This window comes from Xiphias gladius, chromosome 6 (genome assembly GCF_016859285.1).
Source record: "Xiphias gladius isolate SHS-SW01 ecotype Sanya breed wild chromosome 6, ASM1685928v1, whole genome shotgun sequence".
Lineage (NCBI taxonomy): Eukaryota > Metazoa > Chordata > Actinopteri > Istiophoriformes > Xiphiidae > Xiphias > Xiphias gladius.
This window is the reverse complement of record NC_053405.1, coordinates 26,860,377-26,880,325: the sequence shown is the minus strand read 5'-3', so window position 1 is coordinate 26,880,325 and position 19,949 is coordinate 26,860,377. Positions and strand designations below refer to the sequence as shown.

At 41.3% G+C, this 19,949-nt stretch overlaps 1 protein-coding gene across 5 annotated transcripts in view; it reads right to left on the bottom strand.

Moving 5' to 3' along the window:
* Positions 1–19,630, bottom strand: part of LOC120790844 (pre-B-cell leukemia transcription factor 1) — a 59,594-nt gene extending 39,964 nt beyond the window's left edge. For all 5 annotated transcript variants that reach the window (XM_040128758.1, XM_040128759.1, XM_040128760.1 and 2 more), the window contains exons 1-2: positions 18,961–19,630; positions 17,866–17,939 (exon numbers count right to left, since the gene is read on the bottom strand). In XM_040128758.1, the coding sequence (XP_039984692.1) occupies positions 17,866–17,939; positions 18,961–19,148 (262 nt within the window). In that variant the 5' untranslated portion in view covers positions 19,149–19,630. The remainder of the gene's footprint in view (positions 1–17,865; positions 17,940–18,960) is intronic.
* Between the last annotated feature and the right edge of the window lie 319 nt (positions 19,631–19,949).

The window sequence follows — 19,949 nt, the reverse complement described above, 5'->3', positions numbered from 1 at the left end:
CCACGCCCCCGAGCTCTCTTGCTGCACAGCCACCCGTGCTGCTCTGATGAATTGATTGACACCATTTTCCATCTTCCAGTGCTGTCAGAGAGAGAGAGTGAGCCACACAGGGAGGCCCGCTCCTCTGACACTCCAGCTGCAGCAGCACTGTGGTCACTTCTTCTCCACTGGGAAGTGAACATATACTGTATTACACAGAGCTGGCCTAGCTTAACCGTAATACACACCCTGTACTGTATGTCATTAAGCAGAGCAAAAAGATTGCTGCGACCCAGAGAGCGCTATTTTAACAAAGGCATGCTTACTATACCCGTTTCAACGTAAAAATGATCAGATTCAGATAGAGAAAAAGGTCATTCACGCCGTATATTTCCCATAAACTTAAACGCTCATTGTAAAGGCTCCATCGGTGGGGGGTGAATGTAGGAAAACCGCTTCCCCGCTGCAACCTCACAGCTCAATAACACGTCTGGCCTCGTTACGCTTATCACAATGACAACTAAATAAGCACAATTAGCAGTCACCCAGGCATTCTCACTGCTGCTGATTTCATTTCCCAAATTATCCTGGAGATCCCAAATGTTAAAAGCAACAATTCTTCATCAAGTAACGCACGATAATCACACCAATCATAAACTGAAAAGGAGGTTAAAGCAGCATGTCGACATCAGAAACAGCTCTTGTATTACAGGATCAAACTCATTTCTACAGCAGAAAGGTGTTTGTTGTTGACTAATTTTTTAAGTGAAAGATTAAAAGTTCATTCTGTTCATTTGTTCTCACTGGTCAGGAACTCAACACTCTCCACTTAAAACAAATCACTGTTCCAAATACAATAAATAATGCAACAGGGGGACATGAAACAAACGTACACACATACATACAAGAGCAGTTACTCTCTCTTTTCCCGGGCTGTTTTAATTTGACACCTTGAGCTGGGGTAACTAGGTGGGGAGTGAGGAGCCGCAGAGGAATTCATTAGCTGCGCCACTGCAGGGTCCTGGCTCGGAGCGTTAATGACATTGGAGGATAGGGAAACGAGACAGCCCAGACGCAAAATGAAATAAACATGAGGACTGTCAGTTCTGACAGCACCAGCAAAGGGGACAGAGTCATTTGGGCCGGAGACCTTCAGCCCGTAAGATCAGACCAGACGGCTTATGGACCAAAACAATATTAGTGTGGGAGCACAATCATCCTCAACAGGCCCTTAGATTCACACTGACAGACACTATGTGTGTGTGTGTGTGTGTGTGTGTGTGTGTGTGTGTGTGTGTGTGTGTGTGTGTGTGTGTGTGTGTGTGTGTGTGTGTGTGCACGTGTGTGTGTGGTTGAGTAAGTGTGTGTGTGTGTGCTGGCATTGATCTTTCTGGGCTTCACTCTTCATATCATTAAAAATATCCATCACTTGGCGCTCCTGCAGCATTCGGATACATGACTGCAATTAAATTATTAATGTCACAGCCCCCCCCCCCAACAAACTGCACTCTTAATGTGACTGCTGAAAGACATTAAATATACACCAATCTTTGTCTGGCTTCACCGTGGATCAATTTAGATGACTACAAAAATAACACAGGGGAGAAAATAGGGATGCTAGCCACAGAGAATGAAGACACAGGAAGGAGAGAGAGAAAAGAGTACATTAGTAATGTGGCTTTCACTTTTTCATGTCATTTCTTTGAATAAAAATATCAAGCACTGGCAGGTAGAACAGCAGCAGAGTATGGATAAATTTGCTTCTGATGGAACTCTAGCATCTCTCCCTCTTTCTTTGACTCTTCATATAGAAAGCAGATTGTAAAGTGAAGTCGTAAACAAAAAGAAAATTTGTGACTTGAGCCTTACTTCAAAAATCCCAAAGACAGTTTTACAAGTGGTGTTCAATGCCCCATATCTCAACACGTAACTTTTGTTCTCCGTTGCTAGGGTATGGATGTCTGGCACATTGCATCGCAGCACACATTTGGCACTACAGTGGCTCAACAGTGGCAGTTGTACTAGAGACTAGAGACAAAGCATCATTTTTAAATCCCTCACTATGTGTAGCTGCACCTTTGTAACTTGTAGCTAACCCAATCTTTCGTGGTTTATATGTTTGCTCCACTACTATATTCCTGTATATAGCCCGCAAATATCTAACAGATATCAACCTTACTGCTCTCCTACATCTACCTATATCTGTGGTGTGTTTGCCTTGTTACATTAATGCTAATGCAAATGGAATATTCTCTGCTACTGCTGCTTCACAATTAGCGAGACTGCGTAACTTTTGAAAGAAGAAATAACATATTCTTCCTTTTGCAAATGAAAACGGACTTAATCAGTAATAAAATAGATCTATACTTAACTTAATACACTTAGGGTTTTGCTTCTACAGCTTTAGGCAATAAATGCAATGTATTTGTAACTGAGATTAGTGGCCTTTTTTATGCCCTGCTGTCGCTCATGAAAATTGACATGAACAATAATGGCACATTTGAGTTTTAGTTTTTTCTTTGGATGAATTGTACGAGAGGAAACACTTAGCATTGCTTGAATGGTCATAGTTGCTAATACCGTGGCTTGGCTCAGCATGAGTATCCCCAGCTATATGAAAAAAAGCCAGTAGTAGAAGCAACTGTGGTACAATTACACTGCATCTGTCTTGAATGAGAGCTGAACAATTTTCAGAGGAATTACACAGAAAAAGAAGTGTCCTTGGGGCTGAAGCTTTGCAGCCAGAATATAACGAGTCCAATCCCTTCATGGATGCTTTTGTAAAATTAGAAAAAGAGTGTTGTCGGCTAGAAGACGTGGACTCTATACAAAGAAACAACAATGCATACAAAGGAACAAGTAATTCTTCCCAAGCACGACTGAGTATGGTCTGTGTTTGTAAGGCCTCTTCATGAGAGCCTTTCATCCCTGTTCCTCAAAGGACACAATAAAGCTGTCAGTCAGTGTGTCAGTCAGTCAGGACTCAGCTTCAGTCTGTAATGCTCTTGGACTGGGAGAGTCTCCTCTGGTGGATGCTCCATATCTGACATGAGTGCTCTCACACCCTGATGAAGCTCTGGTCTCTTGTGATATCGCAACTGAGAATGGGCGGCAGAGATGACCCTTCTTTCCAAGTTGCTCAGTTTCAAATATGTGGCTCCATCGCAGCAGGCATCTGCCTGAACAAGCGTGAGAGGGGGAGGACTGCTGACACCTGTCTCTCCTAGGACAAGCCCGCCTTTGTGACGTGGGAGTCCGGTTGGCTGTCGGGACAGGCCCGAGACAGATATGACAGGGCCGCTGACAAGGGCCAGGCTGCACGCTGGGGGCAACACTGCAGTCCAACACAAACAAGACTTCTGCTCTCTTCGGTGGGCCTGCAGTGAGAACCACAGCTGGCAGCTGAGAAGCCTCAGTCAGTGTGCTCTGAAAGCAACGCTGAGAGCCACTGACCTCTCAACAATGCTAATCACTGTTGCATGGATGGACCTCCAAAACACACACACAGAAAATCAAAGGCAGCTTTAACTGTATGTTAGTGGCAAAGGGCACCACGCTTATCTAAGAGAAACTCAGCAGACACAAGAGTAAGCTCCTCTGTGCTGAACCTGTTCATTATGTCAACCTTGCTTGGCATGCATTTCGGAGCCCCATTCCAAAGCAGATGCCTCCTAATTGTTATCAGGTCTGTGTTGAGACTGTCTAAGTAGAGAGACGCTGATAAAAACTCCCCCAGAGCTGATGAGACCTCTCGCAAATAGCTGCAGAATCCAACATGTTATGGATTTCTAGGTACAATGGAGGGTGTGGAGGTATGGTCAGAGCAACTCGCCTTGCTCTCTGACCACAGCTAGAACAATATGACAAATTGGCCTAGTTTTCCATTTAATTAATCATCCCTTGCTGACAGCTACCTGTGCCACACATCATCATTAGTCAAGAGGAGAGGAAGCCCCAGCCATATATGATAAGAGAGGAGGATACACCTCATTAACTAATTTTTCCCCCATTTATTTTTTACAGCAACAAAGCAATCCCAGAAAGAATATTTACACCTGTGTCTTTGTAACTGTAAGTGAGCTACCTTGTTTTACAGAACTGTCTCAAGATAGGGCTGGGCAATGTGACAATACAGACAGTACCATTAGTTGATACAAATTTGTCAGCTGTCGCAGATTTAGCTATATACCGTTTATACAAGTGGTCTAATGTCAGTGCTTAGGCCACTGATTTATCTTCTGACTCAAGCACCAGGCTTGGAACTAGTACATTAGACCACTGGAGGGAATGTTGCAAATAAATGAGAAGAACTGCTTTATGGAAATACTGAATTTTTATATGAGCTACAGCATCTACAGCAATGAGCAATGAACTTTCCAGGATGAAGATTTTCCAGGCCCTTAGTTTGCTGGAATACGCAAAAAGGGACTTTTCCTGTCTAGTTATTTTTATCCATATCCATTGTTAATGGATTTCTAGAAAACAAAAATTCAAATAAAAATGCGAGTGAAAATTGTATTAATTATGTGCTTTCTAGGTTTTAAACCTTAAAGGATAACTCCAGTTCATTACAACATTTTATCTTCATAGTTTATGCCATTATTCCTTAGTTAATGGCTGACATCTCTAAATCTGGCAACATCATTTAAAGCTCCAGGTTAACCAAAGTTATTTGAAAAAAAAAAAGAATTGTATCGTATTTACAGTACACAATTTTCCCACGCAATGAGGAATTATTAGCAACATTTTAAATCCACTGACTTCCATTTTACCTCCATTTAGAATGTTTAGATAATCTGGCTAAACTGATGGCTTGTTTACAAATTGTCAGAACATCCAACTGCTCCTTTCTTGCCCCACTGGATTGTCTGGTAGCAATGTCCCAGATCTAAGCAATTAATTTGGTAGGTTTAATGCTATAGATGATGGAAATGATGCATAAAACTATGAATTTTGAACAAATCTATTATTTAAATTATCATCTGTTTGACTCCCTTTAGCTTCATCCAGCCCAACAGGATGAATTTAAGTAAAAGGTAAGACACTGTCCACAGAATTCTCCACAGAAATGCACCTGTCACAACAAAAATCATTGTTCTAGTCCCTCACTGAGAACTGATGCTGCCTTTCAGGGCTCAAGAAGTCTGCGGATGATTGACAGCTCCATCTTTATAGGGGCCATCCAACAAAAAGGCAGAAAGAGAGAGGTCATCTCCGCCCACTGAGCTGAATGTGCTTGGAGAACAGTCGTGAACATGAGATAAAAAATAAATAACAGCAAAATCAGCCTTCTTAAAAACAAACGGGAAAAGCATGATGTCTCACAGATTCTCTTTTATGTTAAAAAAATACTGATCCGAGGCAACTTCCAATTATACTTATTTGTATATCATGGTTAGTTCAGGTTTCACCTTCCATGCAGGCATTTTAACAACTATCCATATGTTGTTTGATACAAAGTGTTTGGTCTTATCTTACTCATAAAGGGATAATTACCAGCTTCATAAGGCAATAAACAGGTAGGTACAAATAAACACACCGGAATATTGCCCGCCTTCCCTTTGCAAGCGAAGGATACCTGAGGTGAGGTAGACTACATGAAAGAGGGTAAGGTCTCACACAAATAAATGTTTCACAGCCTGTGCTGACATAGTTAAAAATGAAGAGAAATGTAGCAATGTAAAATTTTCTACAAGCTGTTAATATTTCATGAGTAGCTGTTCTGACACTGTCAGTATATACCTAATTTGTAGGGCATACAAGAAGAGAGAAAGGAAAAGCTTGAGAAGAGAGGAAAAAGGGGGGAAGAGAGGGTGGATAGAAGTGGAAGCCATAGAAGAAGATATAAGATAAAGGTGGAAAAGTGTCTCCAAAAAGACTTCAGCAAATGCTGAGCTGGATGACAGTGAATTTTCTGGAAGTCAGCATGGTACAAAGAACATTTGAAATGGCCCATTTAGCAGCACTGTACTCCACTCCCAACCGATGCCACCATTTGCATACTTCATATCAGATAAAGATGGATGGTGAAAATCAATGTCACTGAGATGAGCGTTTTATCAAGGTTACGCTATCCTCCAAACTCCTAAAACCGCTTTATCTCATCTCTGTTGTTGGAATATTAACTTATCAACACAATCTCTTTACAGCAGAGGCCGAAGCAATGTGAATTTATCAGCAGCGATGGTGATGACAGGGTGGCCAACTGGCTTTTAGAACTGCAACTAATGTTTTTTTTTTTCTCAATTAATCTCTCGATTTTCTTTTTTATTAACTGATTAATATATCTATCTATAAAGTGTCACGAAATAGTTAAAAATGCCCATCACTATTTCCTAGAGCCCACAGTGATGCTTTTAAATAGTTTATCTTGTCTGGCCAACCGTTCAAAACACAAACATGTTCACTTTACAGTTGTATTAAACAGAGAAAAGCAGCAAATCCTCACATTTGAGACGTTAGAACCTGTGTCTGATATTTTTTTTCTGATCAATGATTGAAAGATTAATTAATTTTAATTTTTTAATTGCTTTAAATTTCTATCCATCAGTAAATTGATTATTTGCCTAATCATTCTATCAATATTGGTATTACAGAGCTTGATCCAAAATCTAGCACTGTGAGACTGACCCCCTTAAAATATCCCATCATTACAACCTCATTTTTAGAAAATATAAGCTGTAGCCACATTTATTTTGTGAGTTATGCTGCATTCATGCAATGTCTTCAGAAGGGGAAGAACAGGAAAAAAGTCCTTATTCCGACTTGGGACTGTCAGTGTATTAGCCTTAGAGCTAAGCTTGTAGTCACACCAGATAAACAGCCTCAATTAGCTAAATTTTCTGTCGTTACATTTGCGTAGCAAGCAAACAGACAAAATTAGACAAATCGATTGTATTAGTGTTAATAATCAATTTTATTTTTGATACCGTTACATGTAAGCGAGGAGTATGTTTGTTGTTCAAAAAGACAGAGAGACAGGCCAAGTCTGTTGGTCAACAAACAATCTACCGTTAGCTTGTCGCACATCATTTTCCATAGTCTGTTGCAACTGGATAGCAGTCGAGGCCAATAACTAATGCTAGTGGATGCTAAATAATAGTCAGAATCCCTCAGTTACACTATTAAGCACACCATCAGCGTGTAATTACCTCTGGTCATTAACGGCTGAACAGGGTCCTGTTGGTGGAATTACACTATAACGGCTAAAGGGGGCAATTGAGAAATTGAAGTTAATTTTGATTGCCTGATCTGGGATGACACAAGAACCGATACATTCGGTACCAAGTTGATGCCAAAATTCTGACGGTACTTGTTTTTCTACAGTCCCGTAGGTACGGAAGATACCACAGATGTCGTAGGTATTGGAGATGGGATTCTGCCGGGACTGATGAGGGCAGAATAATTAGCCTACAAGCATTCTAGTCTGACATCAAAACTCGAAAACAAAAGAAGAATCTGCAAATTGCGACAACTGGCATCTGTTGTAGCAATGTTCCACACACAACGCTCACAAGGGATAACGTTAGCTTGTTTAGGCTACGTTAGCCTGAACACCGTGAGCTGGGTGCTCACAACATTAGTAGACTACGATCATTACCTTTCATTCTGTCAAAATACTGTTTAATGTTGACTTTTTAAATGAATATTTTCACACTATTGGTCCGTCAACTTGGTAGTCATTTTAAACTACTGCCTGCACACTGACTATATGGAGGTGTACATGGATAGAACAGTGACGCCCTGGAAAAGTAGTAATGGGCCCATTTCACCACCTCCTTTACAATCCTAGATCATACACTGTTCAAATCACAACCCAGCTCTGCAGTCCATGTTTAGTGAAACATCATTATACCTCTCCTGCTGTCAGGCTACAGAATCCTTCCCTTTGTCTGCATGATTAGCTACTGGTTCCTCATTATGGAGGTGAGGACTGTACTTCCATTTCAAGCCTTTGTGACTCCCACCTTTACCTCAGTCCACTAGTCATAAAAATGTCATGGTAGCTACAGAGCACACAGGCCACACCGAGATCTAACAGGAATCACAGGTCCAAGTCCAACGAAGCGGATACGGCCAGTGGTTTCAGTTTGGAGGTTGGTAAGGATTCTCTGCATATGACTTTCCACATGCTCAACCCTTTCGACCTCCTTGGCATCAGTCTGAAAATGAGTTCAACCAAGAGCACATCCTCCGTTTACTCTCCCGGTGTAATGTTGCACCGCAGATAGAAAATGACAGACCATTTATAAAACAGGAAGAGGAGCTAACTACAGTAAGCATAAGCTATTTCTGGAGGAGGATGTCTGCAAGTAACAAAGAGCTGTCAACATCTAACAGGTCCACAGTGAAATAAAATCTCTTTAAAAAATACATAAAAGGCTACATCAATGCAGAGAAACTCCAAGTTTTGTGTCTGTGATCCCACCTGCTGTGACCCCTGCTGATGCTGCAGACCATCACACTCCACTACCATGTCGCTGGTGTCGGTGCTGGGAAGGCATCCAAAACCACAATACATTTCTGCTATGGAACATTTGTTTCCTTTCAGGGGGGTGCAGGGCCCCAACATGCTCCTTCCAAATTTTTGTCTGTCCTGCCACATTGCATGACAGTTTATTTTGGGAAGCACAGGTTGGCACCTGAGACACAAAGCTGACAAAGCACTCGGTGTCACTTCAATGAGGCCAGTTGGTTCCATGACAATGCCTCTGGCCATGCAATCCTAAGAGATGGACAACTCTGCGTTGAAAATCTTGGCAAAGTAGGAAAAGAGGCATCAGCTGTTTGCACAATTTAATCTTCGAAAGGGAATAAAGCAACATGCAAACTCTGAAGAAAGGTCCCACCTCCAATTACTGAACGTTAATAAAATCCGAACTGCCGTGATGTACTGTTTGCCAGTTAAGGGTGTTTCCCTGGCTTCCGCCCAGTGCATGCTGGGAATAAATCCAGCACATCCATCTCCCTAAATAGGAACAAGTGGGTAAGACAATAGCTGGATGAATGAAAATCTGAAAGTATGTAAAAATAAACTGCAGAAATTTTTTCTCACTACCACAAAAGAAGGGACAGATACCCCACTGATAATACTGTAGGGATGTCACTTAAAAAAAAAACGACAAATTTTGAACAATCACGGTTCACGTAATTTGTTTGAATTCATTTGAATGTTCATACCCAGTGCCGCCACTGCCTCACTTGAGTGACAAGCTAAAATTAGTGTGAGGAGGCTGCATTTTACAAAGTCATATCAGTCTTAACAGACTTTATTCAAGATTTTTCCACCATAGGTGGAAAAATGTTTCCTTATATTACCTATCAGATTTTTTTTGACATTTTCTGCTTTATTTCATAGTATTTTTAGTAGAGAGAGACAGGAAAGGCGGGGGTGAGAGAGAGAGGATGACATGCGGCTAAGGAGTTGGGCCAGATTCGATCCCGGGGCTACTGCAATAAAGACTCAGCCTTAATGGTATGTGCTTAAGCCCCATCTCTCAGATTTCTTGGTGTCATGATCATCTATTCAGCATGCCTATCTAGCGTTCCTCATTTTGTATTAGAAAAGAGAGCAACAACAGCCTAGTTATCTGATGGGACAACATAACACGCAATGGGTCAGACAGGGAGTGCATTTTCTGAACACCCTCTCTGGAGTATATGGCACAGCCTGTTGCTTTGATACACTCTGAAATTTGAATTTAAGCAGATTTTTACAGATCAAATATTTGATTTTTTTCCCACGTTTGAGCAGTAGTTCAAACTTCGATTGAAAGGTCACACCCCCTCAGATGAATTAATATCAGTACTATTTATCCAGGTATCAGGAAATGAACTCCTAATTGTTCAGTTTGTTGTGATGGATTGTGATGATGCATGATATGTTGCAATCACAGAATAAAGGCTTAAGTGTTCCTGAATTGGAGGGAAATTATTATTTGTGAGCAAAAAATGTACAAGTATTTCCCTACAAGAGTTATTTAAAGGAACAATGCAACTCATTTGAAGAATTTACTACTGTATGTTACAGAAATAAGAAGCTACAATACTAAACGTTACGATGGTGGAGCAACACACAAAAAAATATGTGTAAAATGTATCATTTGTTTATCATGTATTTGTTGTTTGCAAGAAAGTTAGCATCTCCATTTAATTATTTGTATGTCGACACAAAATCTTAAATCACAAGTAACGACAAACATCTGTTTCTATTGTGGGAAAGCAAACAGGGTGAATAAATAATAATACACATCAACGTCCTAGCAATGACAGGAATGACAACAATGATATTCTCTTAACATAATCACAGTGGATGTGACTCAGTAATGCAGTCGTTCTTTCTATTAGAATGGAGCAAACTACATTTACTATACATTTACAGTCAGGATATACACACTGTTTAATTGTAGGTATATTTCTTAATAACTGTCGTCTGAGTGTGTCTTTAGCAGCCGCAACAGCGTGCCTTTTCACCTTGTGAGTCTGTGTGTGTGTCATCATGGCAAAATGTGGCCCTGGAGACACCTCCTGAAGCGGGAACTACCATAGTGGCGGTTTTGAGCACTTTGGCAGGTGTTTATATGTCTGTCTGTTGACAGATTTTGTCCGTGCGAGATACGGTCAGGAACCTTTGCAGGTGTGTGGTTGAGATCAAAAACGAAGGCTGCATTCAAAGATGGGCGTGGTCTGACCCACGAGTACTGAGTAGTCATGTAATAACATACTACTACTGAGTACTCGTGGGTCAGAACTTCAACATACTGACAGGCGTTGTAGCTGGTGGGATGGTCTCTAGTTATTGGAACTGGTGGAATGACAAAGAGACGAGGGGCAGCAGTGGAATTGCAGCCTGCATTAGCTAAGCCAATTATGACCCTTTTGGGGACGCTTAATGTTGCTCTGTGAAGAAGGCTGCTGATGAAGCAGAGAGAGGAGTCAGCAGATCTGTGCATGCCGCTACTACCAGTCACTGAAATCAAAAGAAAATGTGCGAAACATAGCTCTGACTTGGACTGGGATTGAACCTTGTGTAATTTTAGGATAAATCGTATAGTTGGTCAGAAGACGCTCATGTGGTAACTGTCTTATAGCAGGTCCTTGGACTTCAGTTTCCCAGTAAGAGGGAAAATCGAAAATACTACTTTCCAGAAATTGAGGTGGTGTATAAACACACCACCTGACACACACACACTGCGAACTGAACAGTGAATGCGTATCCTGTTTCTCATAATGCAGGGGCGACTAAGTGAAGATAAGCTTACTAACTGGAATGACTGCTTCAAAAACACAGACGGAGAAATAAAAACCTGTGTGCACATTCTCATACATACCCCAACACACACACACTTGTACAGTAAAGTGACAGAGCAACTGCTTTGCTGTGTTAAATATCAGATGCAAATGAAAAGAGAAAATCTATCATGACTCTAATGTGGCCTGATAGGAGGGGGCGCACTCTCCTCTGAGGAGCCGAGCGGTGTGAGGAGGGTGATGTATGGAGGAGCTGGATGAGAGGTGAAAAGCGTAGCGAGATGGACGAAGGGAGGGGGGGATTGCCAGGAGGGAAGGGAGGGGGTGGTGGGGGGCACGCAGTCCTGCCAGACTCCTGAGAGCCCAGGGCAAAAGTGGAATAAATGTTGATTAGTGTTGATTTTGTCCAACGAGCACCCGGCAACTGACAGTGGGACTAAGCTGCAGCGAAAGGGAACCATTAATCTTGGTCTGGTTTAAGTAGTGTATATTAATTTGTGTCATTTCCACTACGTGGAGAGAGGTCTCTCTCTCCCTCTCCCTTTCCTTTCTCCCTCCCTCCACTGTTTGAAAGCTGTGGCAGCTGAGCCCCTTTCATAGTGAACATACAGTGGAAGCCTGGAGGTGGCGTCTGCAAGTAACAGCAGGGGAGAGTGGAGGAAATGAGATTCCAAACACTACATTATGGAAAATGAACTCCTGGGGGGTTGGTATGGCAACCACATTCAAATGTGCCATTGCATGTTCAATTTAACGTGCATAACAAATTTGCAGACTTGATTAAATTCGTAACATATTAAGGAGGCTGGTATAAAAAAAGGCCGACCAAACCTGCGGGGACTGAGATTGCAACGAGAGCCTTGAACGAGGTAAATGGCACAACAGTGATATTTAAGCAATCGTTTCTCAGCGTTGAGCACAGGAGTTGACATTCAGGTAAAAGATTGAGGCCCGCGATCTTTTCCAAGTCTGCTTGGATCCTGCTTTCATTCTATAATCTCCACACTGGCAGGGCCTCTCCGAGCTAAATGTAATTTTTCTACACACTGCATTCTAGTGGGCTTCGCACGAGGGGAAAATAATCATTCATCAGCTCAGGAAATTCGGAAAGTATATACTGTTAAAACCACAAAAATGATATAGGGCTGGTGCTTCCTTTTCACAAGGATGAATGCAGACTATCATGGTAGAGAAACTTGTCTTGGAAAAAAAATAGATCACTTTCCTTCTACATGTGATGTCAGTGTTAATTACCAAATCACAGCACAGTAAGATTTCTGTAATTAAGCTCCTTAATATGATTAACATGTATCAATTAGGTGACTGACAATTTGCATAATGTATAATGTAACCACATTGTTCTATACTTTAATGGTATTAACACACCATTTACAATGCTGTCACTCACTGATCATTCTGTGATTATGACTCTGCGTCAAATACAGTAAAAAAGTCAGAGCTTGCCTTATGCTGGTTCATCAAAACACATTTTCCCCCAGTTGTCTACATTCTTGGACCCCAATTGGACTTCAGCTCTTCCTCTCTCTCAGTGGATGATTAAGCAGAGAGCCTGGGGAAACAGCTGTGGCGGCAAGCTTGGCATTTCTCTCTCCCTGAATGCTGCTGTATCAGCATCGAGGAGGAAGGATAAGAGGGAGACAAAAGCCGCACATATCAGAGTTGTCTCTGTGTCTGCAAGAGGGGAGGCACAGCCCCGTGACACGAAGCTCGCTTTCAGCACAGATATCTACTTCGCCATGTAATACAGAGCAGGTTACATGCACTGGAGTGACTCCCAACTCTGGCTTTTTAGAAGTTAGGTCAATTTGAGATGCACCCGTTAGCTAAGCTGAAAATATAAAAGAAATTCCTTTTGTTTTTTGTATCGCCAGATTAGGACAACAACTAACGATCAGTTGATTAATCAGTCTGTCGAAAGACAATTAATCAGCAACTGTTTTCAATAGTTAGTCATTCTCCAAGCAACAAGGCCAAACAATCCCCAGTTTCAGCTTCCACAAGGTGAGGATTTGCTGCTTTTCTGTCTCTTATATGAGAGTAAACCGAATTTGAGGATTTTTCATTTTTCACCAGTTTTTGACACTTTATGGACCAAACAATTAACCAGTTAATTGACAAAATGATTGATAGATAATGCATAAGGAAAATAATTGTTAGTTGCAGCCCTAATTCTTATTATTCAATGTTGGTTAATTTATTGATTATTTTTTTCAATTAGTCAATGAATCGCTTCGTCTTTAAACAGTGAGTGCCAATAACAATTTTCCAGAGTCCAAGGTTTTGTTCTGTTGGTCGGCCAAAAATGATGAATTGATTAGTCAAGTAAAATAATTGGCAAATTAATCGATAGTGAAAATCATTTTTTAGTTGCAGCTCTACTTTTGTTCAACCAACAGTCCAAAACCCAAAGATCTTTGGTTTACAATGACATAAAAGAAAGAAAAATCCAGACAAGCCTGCCCAGAACCAGAACATCTGCATTTTTGCTTCATAAACCAATGATTAATCGCTTATCAAAAATGTTGCAGATTAGTCATCTGTCAATCATCTTATCAGTTACCGCCTTGTGTTTTAGTGTTGAAATTGTACCTGATCACCATGAAAGCTGCTCCAAACTGTTTACACAGTGACGTGCAGGGCTGAGCTGAGATCAGTCTCTGTAATACAAATAGGCAGATGCCAAGCAACTGAATGGACTGACAAGTCAATGTAGTGTAGGCTTCCATGCACCTTCCATAATCAGACCTCTGGCTCATTTCATCCTGTCAAACATTGCTCGGCTGCCCTCTGTAAAACACCCTATTTTCACCCTTCAAAAAATAACATTACATCACTCGGCTAGTCATTTTTATAAATGGAGGATCCCCTAGGCTTGAAACCCTACACTATACAAACACGGGCCACAAGAAAGCTGGCCTTTTGTTGAGGTTGAGAGGAAAAAAATTAAAAAGCAAGTCAGAGCAGCACATTTACTGCGCAGTTCAGTCAAGGAGTGGTTTTGTTTGACACTGCTAGAGATTTATGAGGTTGGCGAAGTGTTTACAGGGGTCAAGGCAGCTCATTTTCCAAATCAGTTTGTCAAGCAATCTTATCTAAAGAGGCCTTTTCATCAATCATAAAAAAATGATGGTGAAGACCCAGAGAAAACAGTCCACCATAAAAATAACAGTAACATAGGTAGATAAACAGAGTGCATACATAAAAAAATACCATTGGGGTTAAGTTGTGTCATTATATCTCCGTTTTTACCAGCCTGTTAACTTCAAGGATACAGTTAGCGAAAGGTTAAAGTTTCATGGCCCAACAGCATAGGAGTCAAATTGTTTGGATATATTTTTGGAAAGTCTCTGCGAGAATCTCTCCAAACAGAGCACACAGCCGTCGCTAAGACGAACACTAACACGGACGAACGCTGCTGTTCTTACCTTTGCTCCACATTTTGGACACATAGGAGTAGAATAATTAATATGTTTTATTATATTTCATGCTTCATCTCCTCTTAAGAATGTGTTATGCCAGACACACACACACACACACACACATAGAATCATGCACAGTATCTGCAAAATAGCATTCCTTTGAAGTAATAAAGACAACCCAAATATGCCTGGAATGAAACCGGGTAAAGACGCAGCCGATGTTTGTCAAAAAAAGAAAAAAAAAGGCATTGGTTTCAATAGTGTTCCTTCCTTCTCCTTTCCTCCCGGTTGTTGCTGCACTATTGTGCTTGTTTATACTGAACAATCATTCTGTGTGGCCATCCCTCATTTCATCCCAGTAAAAATACACAGAGTAGGTCAGAAGTTCGGGCCCTAGATCAACACTGGCATTGTGTCCTGCAGGTGCTGTCAGCCGCTGTGTGGACAGCCAAGGATGGAAAACGCACACAAGCAAACAGCAGCTCTGTGGATACACACTGTCTCTGCACTCATGATGGTCCCGGGGACAAAGTTACAGTGGCTCAACTGCAGCTCTGAGCAGCCACTGAAGCTGCAGGATTCTGCCAGTCTACACACACTCTGAAATATTTAAAGGTGAAACTGGGAAATGTTGGCTGCTGGTACAAAGGAGGAGATCGAAAGATGTTTCAGGTTGGTCTCCTATATACCATCAGTTTATGTACTGCTTTACTGAAATAATGACAATGGCACAAAATGAAAACCAAGCATTTTGTGTATATGTAATGTGTAAAAATGTACAATTAAGTGTAAACCATTTCAAACAAATTTGCATGATGTATTCTTTAATTTTAAGCCTTTGGATGAGTGTAGCAAAAGAAAACCTGAAAGCCAACTGTCTTCTTTTACTGGTAAAGTGCCAACTTCAAAGCTACAAATATTATGATACTTCTAACTTTCCAACATTAGAAATTTAAAATAGCCCCTTACTTTTCTTTGCACTGACAGCCATAACTATAATTTATATCTGTAACGTAAGAGAACTTAAGAAAAAACTTTTAAAAAATTTAAATGTCGCAAACATTTTATAACTGTTCTCAGTCACTTCAAGTTTATGGTTTAATTCCATTTTAAAAGGAGACCGAACCACTAGAGGGAGCAACAAGCTCTGACATTTTCTCATAAATAATACTTACAAAATCCAAATCTGGACTCTTGCCAGCGGAAGGGAAAATTACAGGGTTCCAAACTCACCAGCACAGTACGATATTATTTAAAGTATAAATAATTATTAATCCCCCAGCCCAAGTCAAGTGCTCTACGTTTGATGAGCGGTTGTAATGAAGCACGAGTAAAACACGACATTCGCATCTCTAGTTTTTCGACAGACTTGGCATCTTTTTAACACTCCATGTTTTCTATACACCACTGCCGGGGTGCATAATTAATCCTAACAGTAGTAATCATGATGACTTTTACAATGTGGCAACAAGCAAAGAATAGTATGCATATATACATTGTGTGTATATATGTGTATATATATATATATATATATATACACATGCACATACATACATATATACATATAGTAAAACGACTTATTCAGAATATATATACTAAAAAAATCCCAAATTTTCTCTCCAAATTTATGGATAGTAAATTTGAAGTGATATGAGGTAAAGAACAATTACTCTTAACAGTAAATCTGAATTAAAGAAACTGTATTAATTGTAATAAATGTGAACACTTTCTCTCTTAAAACTGGCAACAAAGCTAACTGGAAAAATCTAAAGTCGACAAAAACAAGACAAGCACCGGATCTCATGTGTAAAGCTCCATAAGCTTCACCCTGTATTATAGGTTGCCGGCTGAAAGAGAAAAGAATGGGTGTGCAGGCAGAAAGAGGTCCAAGTTTCGCTGTATTCCGAGCAGAGCCGAACTTTGGATGAACTCTGAGCAGCGCCAGGGAGTAAAACACTATGCATAACTATGTCACTCCCCCTCCAAAAAACCTACCAAGACAACAAAAAAGAAGAGCAAGCAGGCAGGCTTCAAAAGGCCCCCTGCTCTCTCCTGAGGCACTGGCCGATTCGTGATAAATTGTTGGGCTTGGGGGTAGGCAGTGAGGTGAACTTCATTGAAAGCCTCAATGAAAACATCCATGACAGCGCCGGGCGAGGGTGGGATCACACGACCGCGAAACAACATAAACAGCGCCAGTCATCGCCGCCACAAAGGTCAAGTATGAGCAAGTGCAACTTTGGAGACAATGACAACAATATCCTCTTCGTCCTCCATCCTATTCCATTTGATTTCATGCACTAATGAGTATGAAACACACAGAAAGCGCTGCCTCCTGCAGTAAACCGGCAGGCTTTGGCAACTCAATATCTCAACAGTATAAGTTTTGAAGAGTCCTATAGCACATCAGTCTAAAGACAGGAAAATAAAAGATGAGATGCACGCTATCAGTCTGAAGTGCACTGAATTCTATCTGTGCCAATTTCAAAAATGTCACAGGGAGAATGATTTGGAAACGTGACTTACGCCTCCTATGTTACATTATTTCTCTCCTAGCAATTATTCTGCTGACATGCTCTCTCACAACTGCTTTAATAGAGAGACACAATACAGAATAGAAAGAGACGTTTTCACCAGACTTGACAGTTAACTCACAAGGGGAGACATCAACATGCTTGTGACAATTTTGCTTAATACTCTCTATTATTCCACAATAGCATCAAAAAAAGCTCATTCATATTTTGACACAATAATTGATAAGGACTGCTCAAGGTAATTGTCCACAGTTCTTATTATGAAATAGTTAAAAAAAAAAAAAAAAACGCTCAGACTTCACAGCTACAGGAGGAAACACATGTCTTACATGTCAGTGAAATTTATATGAATTGTGTGTGAATTGTGCTGCGACTGAATATCCGACATCAGGTTCTCCAATGTGACTTTGAGTCTGAATAGCAAATTACCCTTTGGTGATAGAATAGCCCACACAAAGCCTGGTACTGTGCCTCTGTGGATTTATTTCAGCTACATGTTCAAATATTAAAAATACTGTGTGAGCTATTGTATTCATTTAACCTGGTTAAGGAGGCTATCAGCATTTCTTGTAGATGGTATTGAAGACAAAAAAAAACAGAAACAAAGCAGTGTTTTGTGTTTAGGTGCTCCTATTAAGAGTTCAGAATGAATATGGACGTACCTGTTTTTTCTTTGATTTCACACAAGACATTGAAAAGAGCTGGCTTCATTCTGTGACAGTTAAGAGCGTGTTTCCTGAAACAGAAAAGTGGCTTCATAAGCAAACCACAGAAACAAGTATTGCATCCAAATCTCATTCAGCCTCTAAATCATTGGACAATAAGGCTGCCTATTAACCACTGAATTTTATATTATTTAGATGAATGCGACAGTGCAGTTACAAGGGAAAATAATACAACAATTTTCAAATAGATCAGTAACACCTGTATATGTACACATGTGCTCCAGCTTCATTGTTGTAAGCTATATCCATTTGCCTATATACAAAATAACTGATAACACACTTTATTTAGCTTTATTAAATATTGTTCTGATTATATTGATTATAAAACTGTATAATATAGATATAAAATGCGTTTTCTGACCAAGTGTCTTTACAAAGCAAAACGTATTTATATGTAGAGTGTTTTTTACTCACTTGCAGCTTCACTGAATTTAAAGTGTCTTTAATTCAAGACGAAATCGCGAATTATGTATCGCAGGTTTCGAAAGTTGCATTGCGTTTGGCCAGCACGCTGCAAACAGGCTGTAAGCCATCGAGAGAGGCAGCCTGACCTGTTACTACGGTAATTACATGGGATATTTATTTTTTTTAAAAACTAAAAAAAAAACTAGACAGCCTGTCAGCTAGATTTCGTTGATCAGCAAATGCACCGTGACTTTATCGAGGTGTAAAAGGTTCTGAAAACCCTCCGAGTGAGCGACAGGTTGGCTCGCCACGGGTCACTAAGAAAATACCCTCCTCACACACTTTGCTTTTCCCCCTCGAGCAGCGCGTTTTCTCGAGTTATTTCAACGTGGAGCCAACTAGTGATTTGAGGGCATGCCATCGTTGTTCTGCACTGTTTTAGCCGGCCCTTATATTACAGTCCCACTAACACGGCGCTCTGCTGTACATTTAGAATCGGGGCTACATTTTTTTTGCGTTTTTTTCTCTCCTCTTCTTTTAATTTTTTCCCCCCCGTTTTCATCTAGTTTGCCGCCGCCTCCTCCTCCTGACGGTGGAAGAAGGGGCTGAATTGGAGCATATCTTTACCTGGCTTGGGCTTCGTCCAGACTCTGATCTGTGATGGTCATAATTTGCTGTAATATGTCTCCAATGTCCTGCTTTCTCCCGTCGCCGTCCGTTCCTCCGGTGCCCTCCTGCATATGCTGCGGCAGGCCGGGGTGCCCTGCCATGCCTACCCCCGTGTGAGAGTGCATCAACCTCGGCTGCTCGTCCATCGCTTCTTCCCTCTATCTATTTCTCTGTGGCGCTCTCGCTGCTGAAATCCTGCAAAAATACATAAAAGAAAAAAAGGATGGGGCAAAAAAAAAAAAAAAAAAATCCCGGTGGCGCTTCAAGATTTGCGCCACGCACCCGGTGCTCCTCGACCGATGTATTTTCTGGCGCTCGCCGAACAGAGAGTGGGGTATCGGGGGGGGGGAGCGGAGAAACGAGCCCTCCCGCTCCCTGGCTGTGTCTCTCTCAGCTGGTCGGAGCTGAGTGTGAAATCTGATCTGAACTGCTGCTGCCTTCACTGGAACGCGGCGTGCGTAAAAACGGATAGGGCTGCTGGTTTTTTCTACTGCCACCATGAACTAGCACAGGTTTTTCTCGTAATATCACGCAGTGGTCCCAAACCACCTCCTCCCGCCAGATCACAAAATAGTTGCTGTGAGATATAAGAAGCGTGGCTTTATTTCACTCACTCCATCCTCTCGCTTTTGTCATGTACAGTACAGGCTGGGCAGGCGGCTGCATAGCAAGGAGCGCGAGAGTCAGACTCCGCCCACGCGACATGATTGGGAATAGAAGACCATTTAGCCCCACCTTGAGGTGCCTCTCACGAAACGTCGATCATTGGACTTGTAGGGGTGGAATGCAGAGTGGAAGCTGGGAGATGTGGCTGCTGCCTCCCAAGCGGGGAGACAGCGCGGCTTGGCAACGCGGTGATGGATAGAGCCCGAACTCCAAATAAATAATAGCGTCTGACACAAGAGGTCTGCTTTAGTCTCCCCTCCTGACCTCAGCAAGAGCAAGAG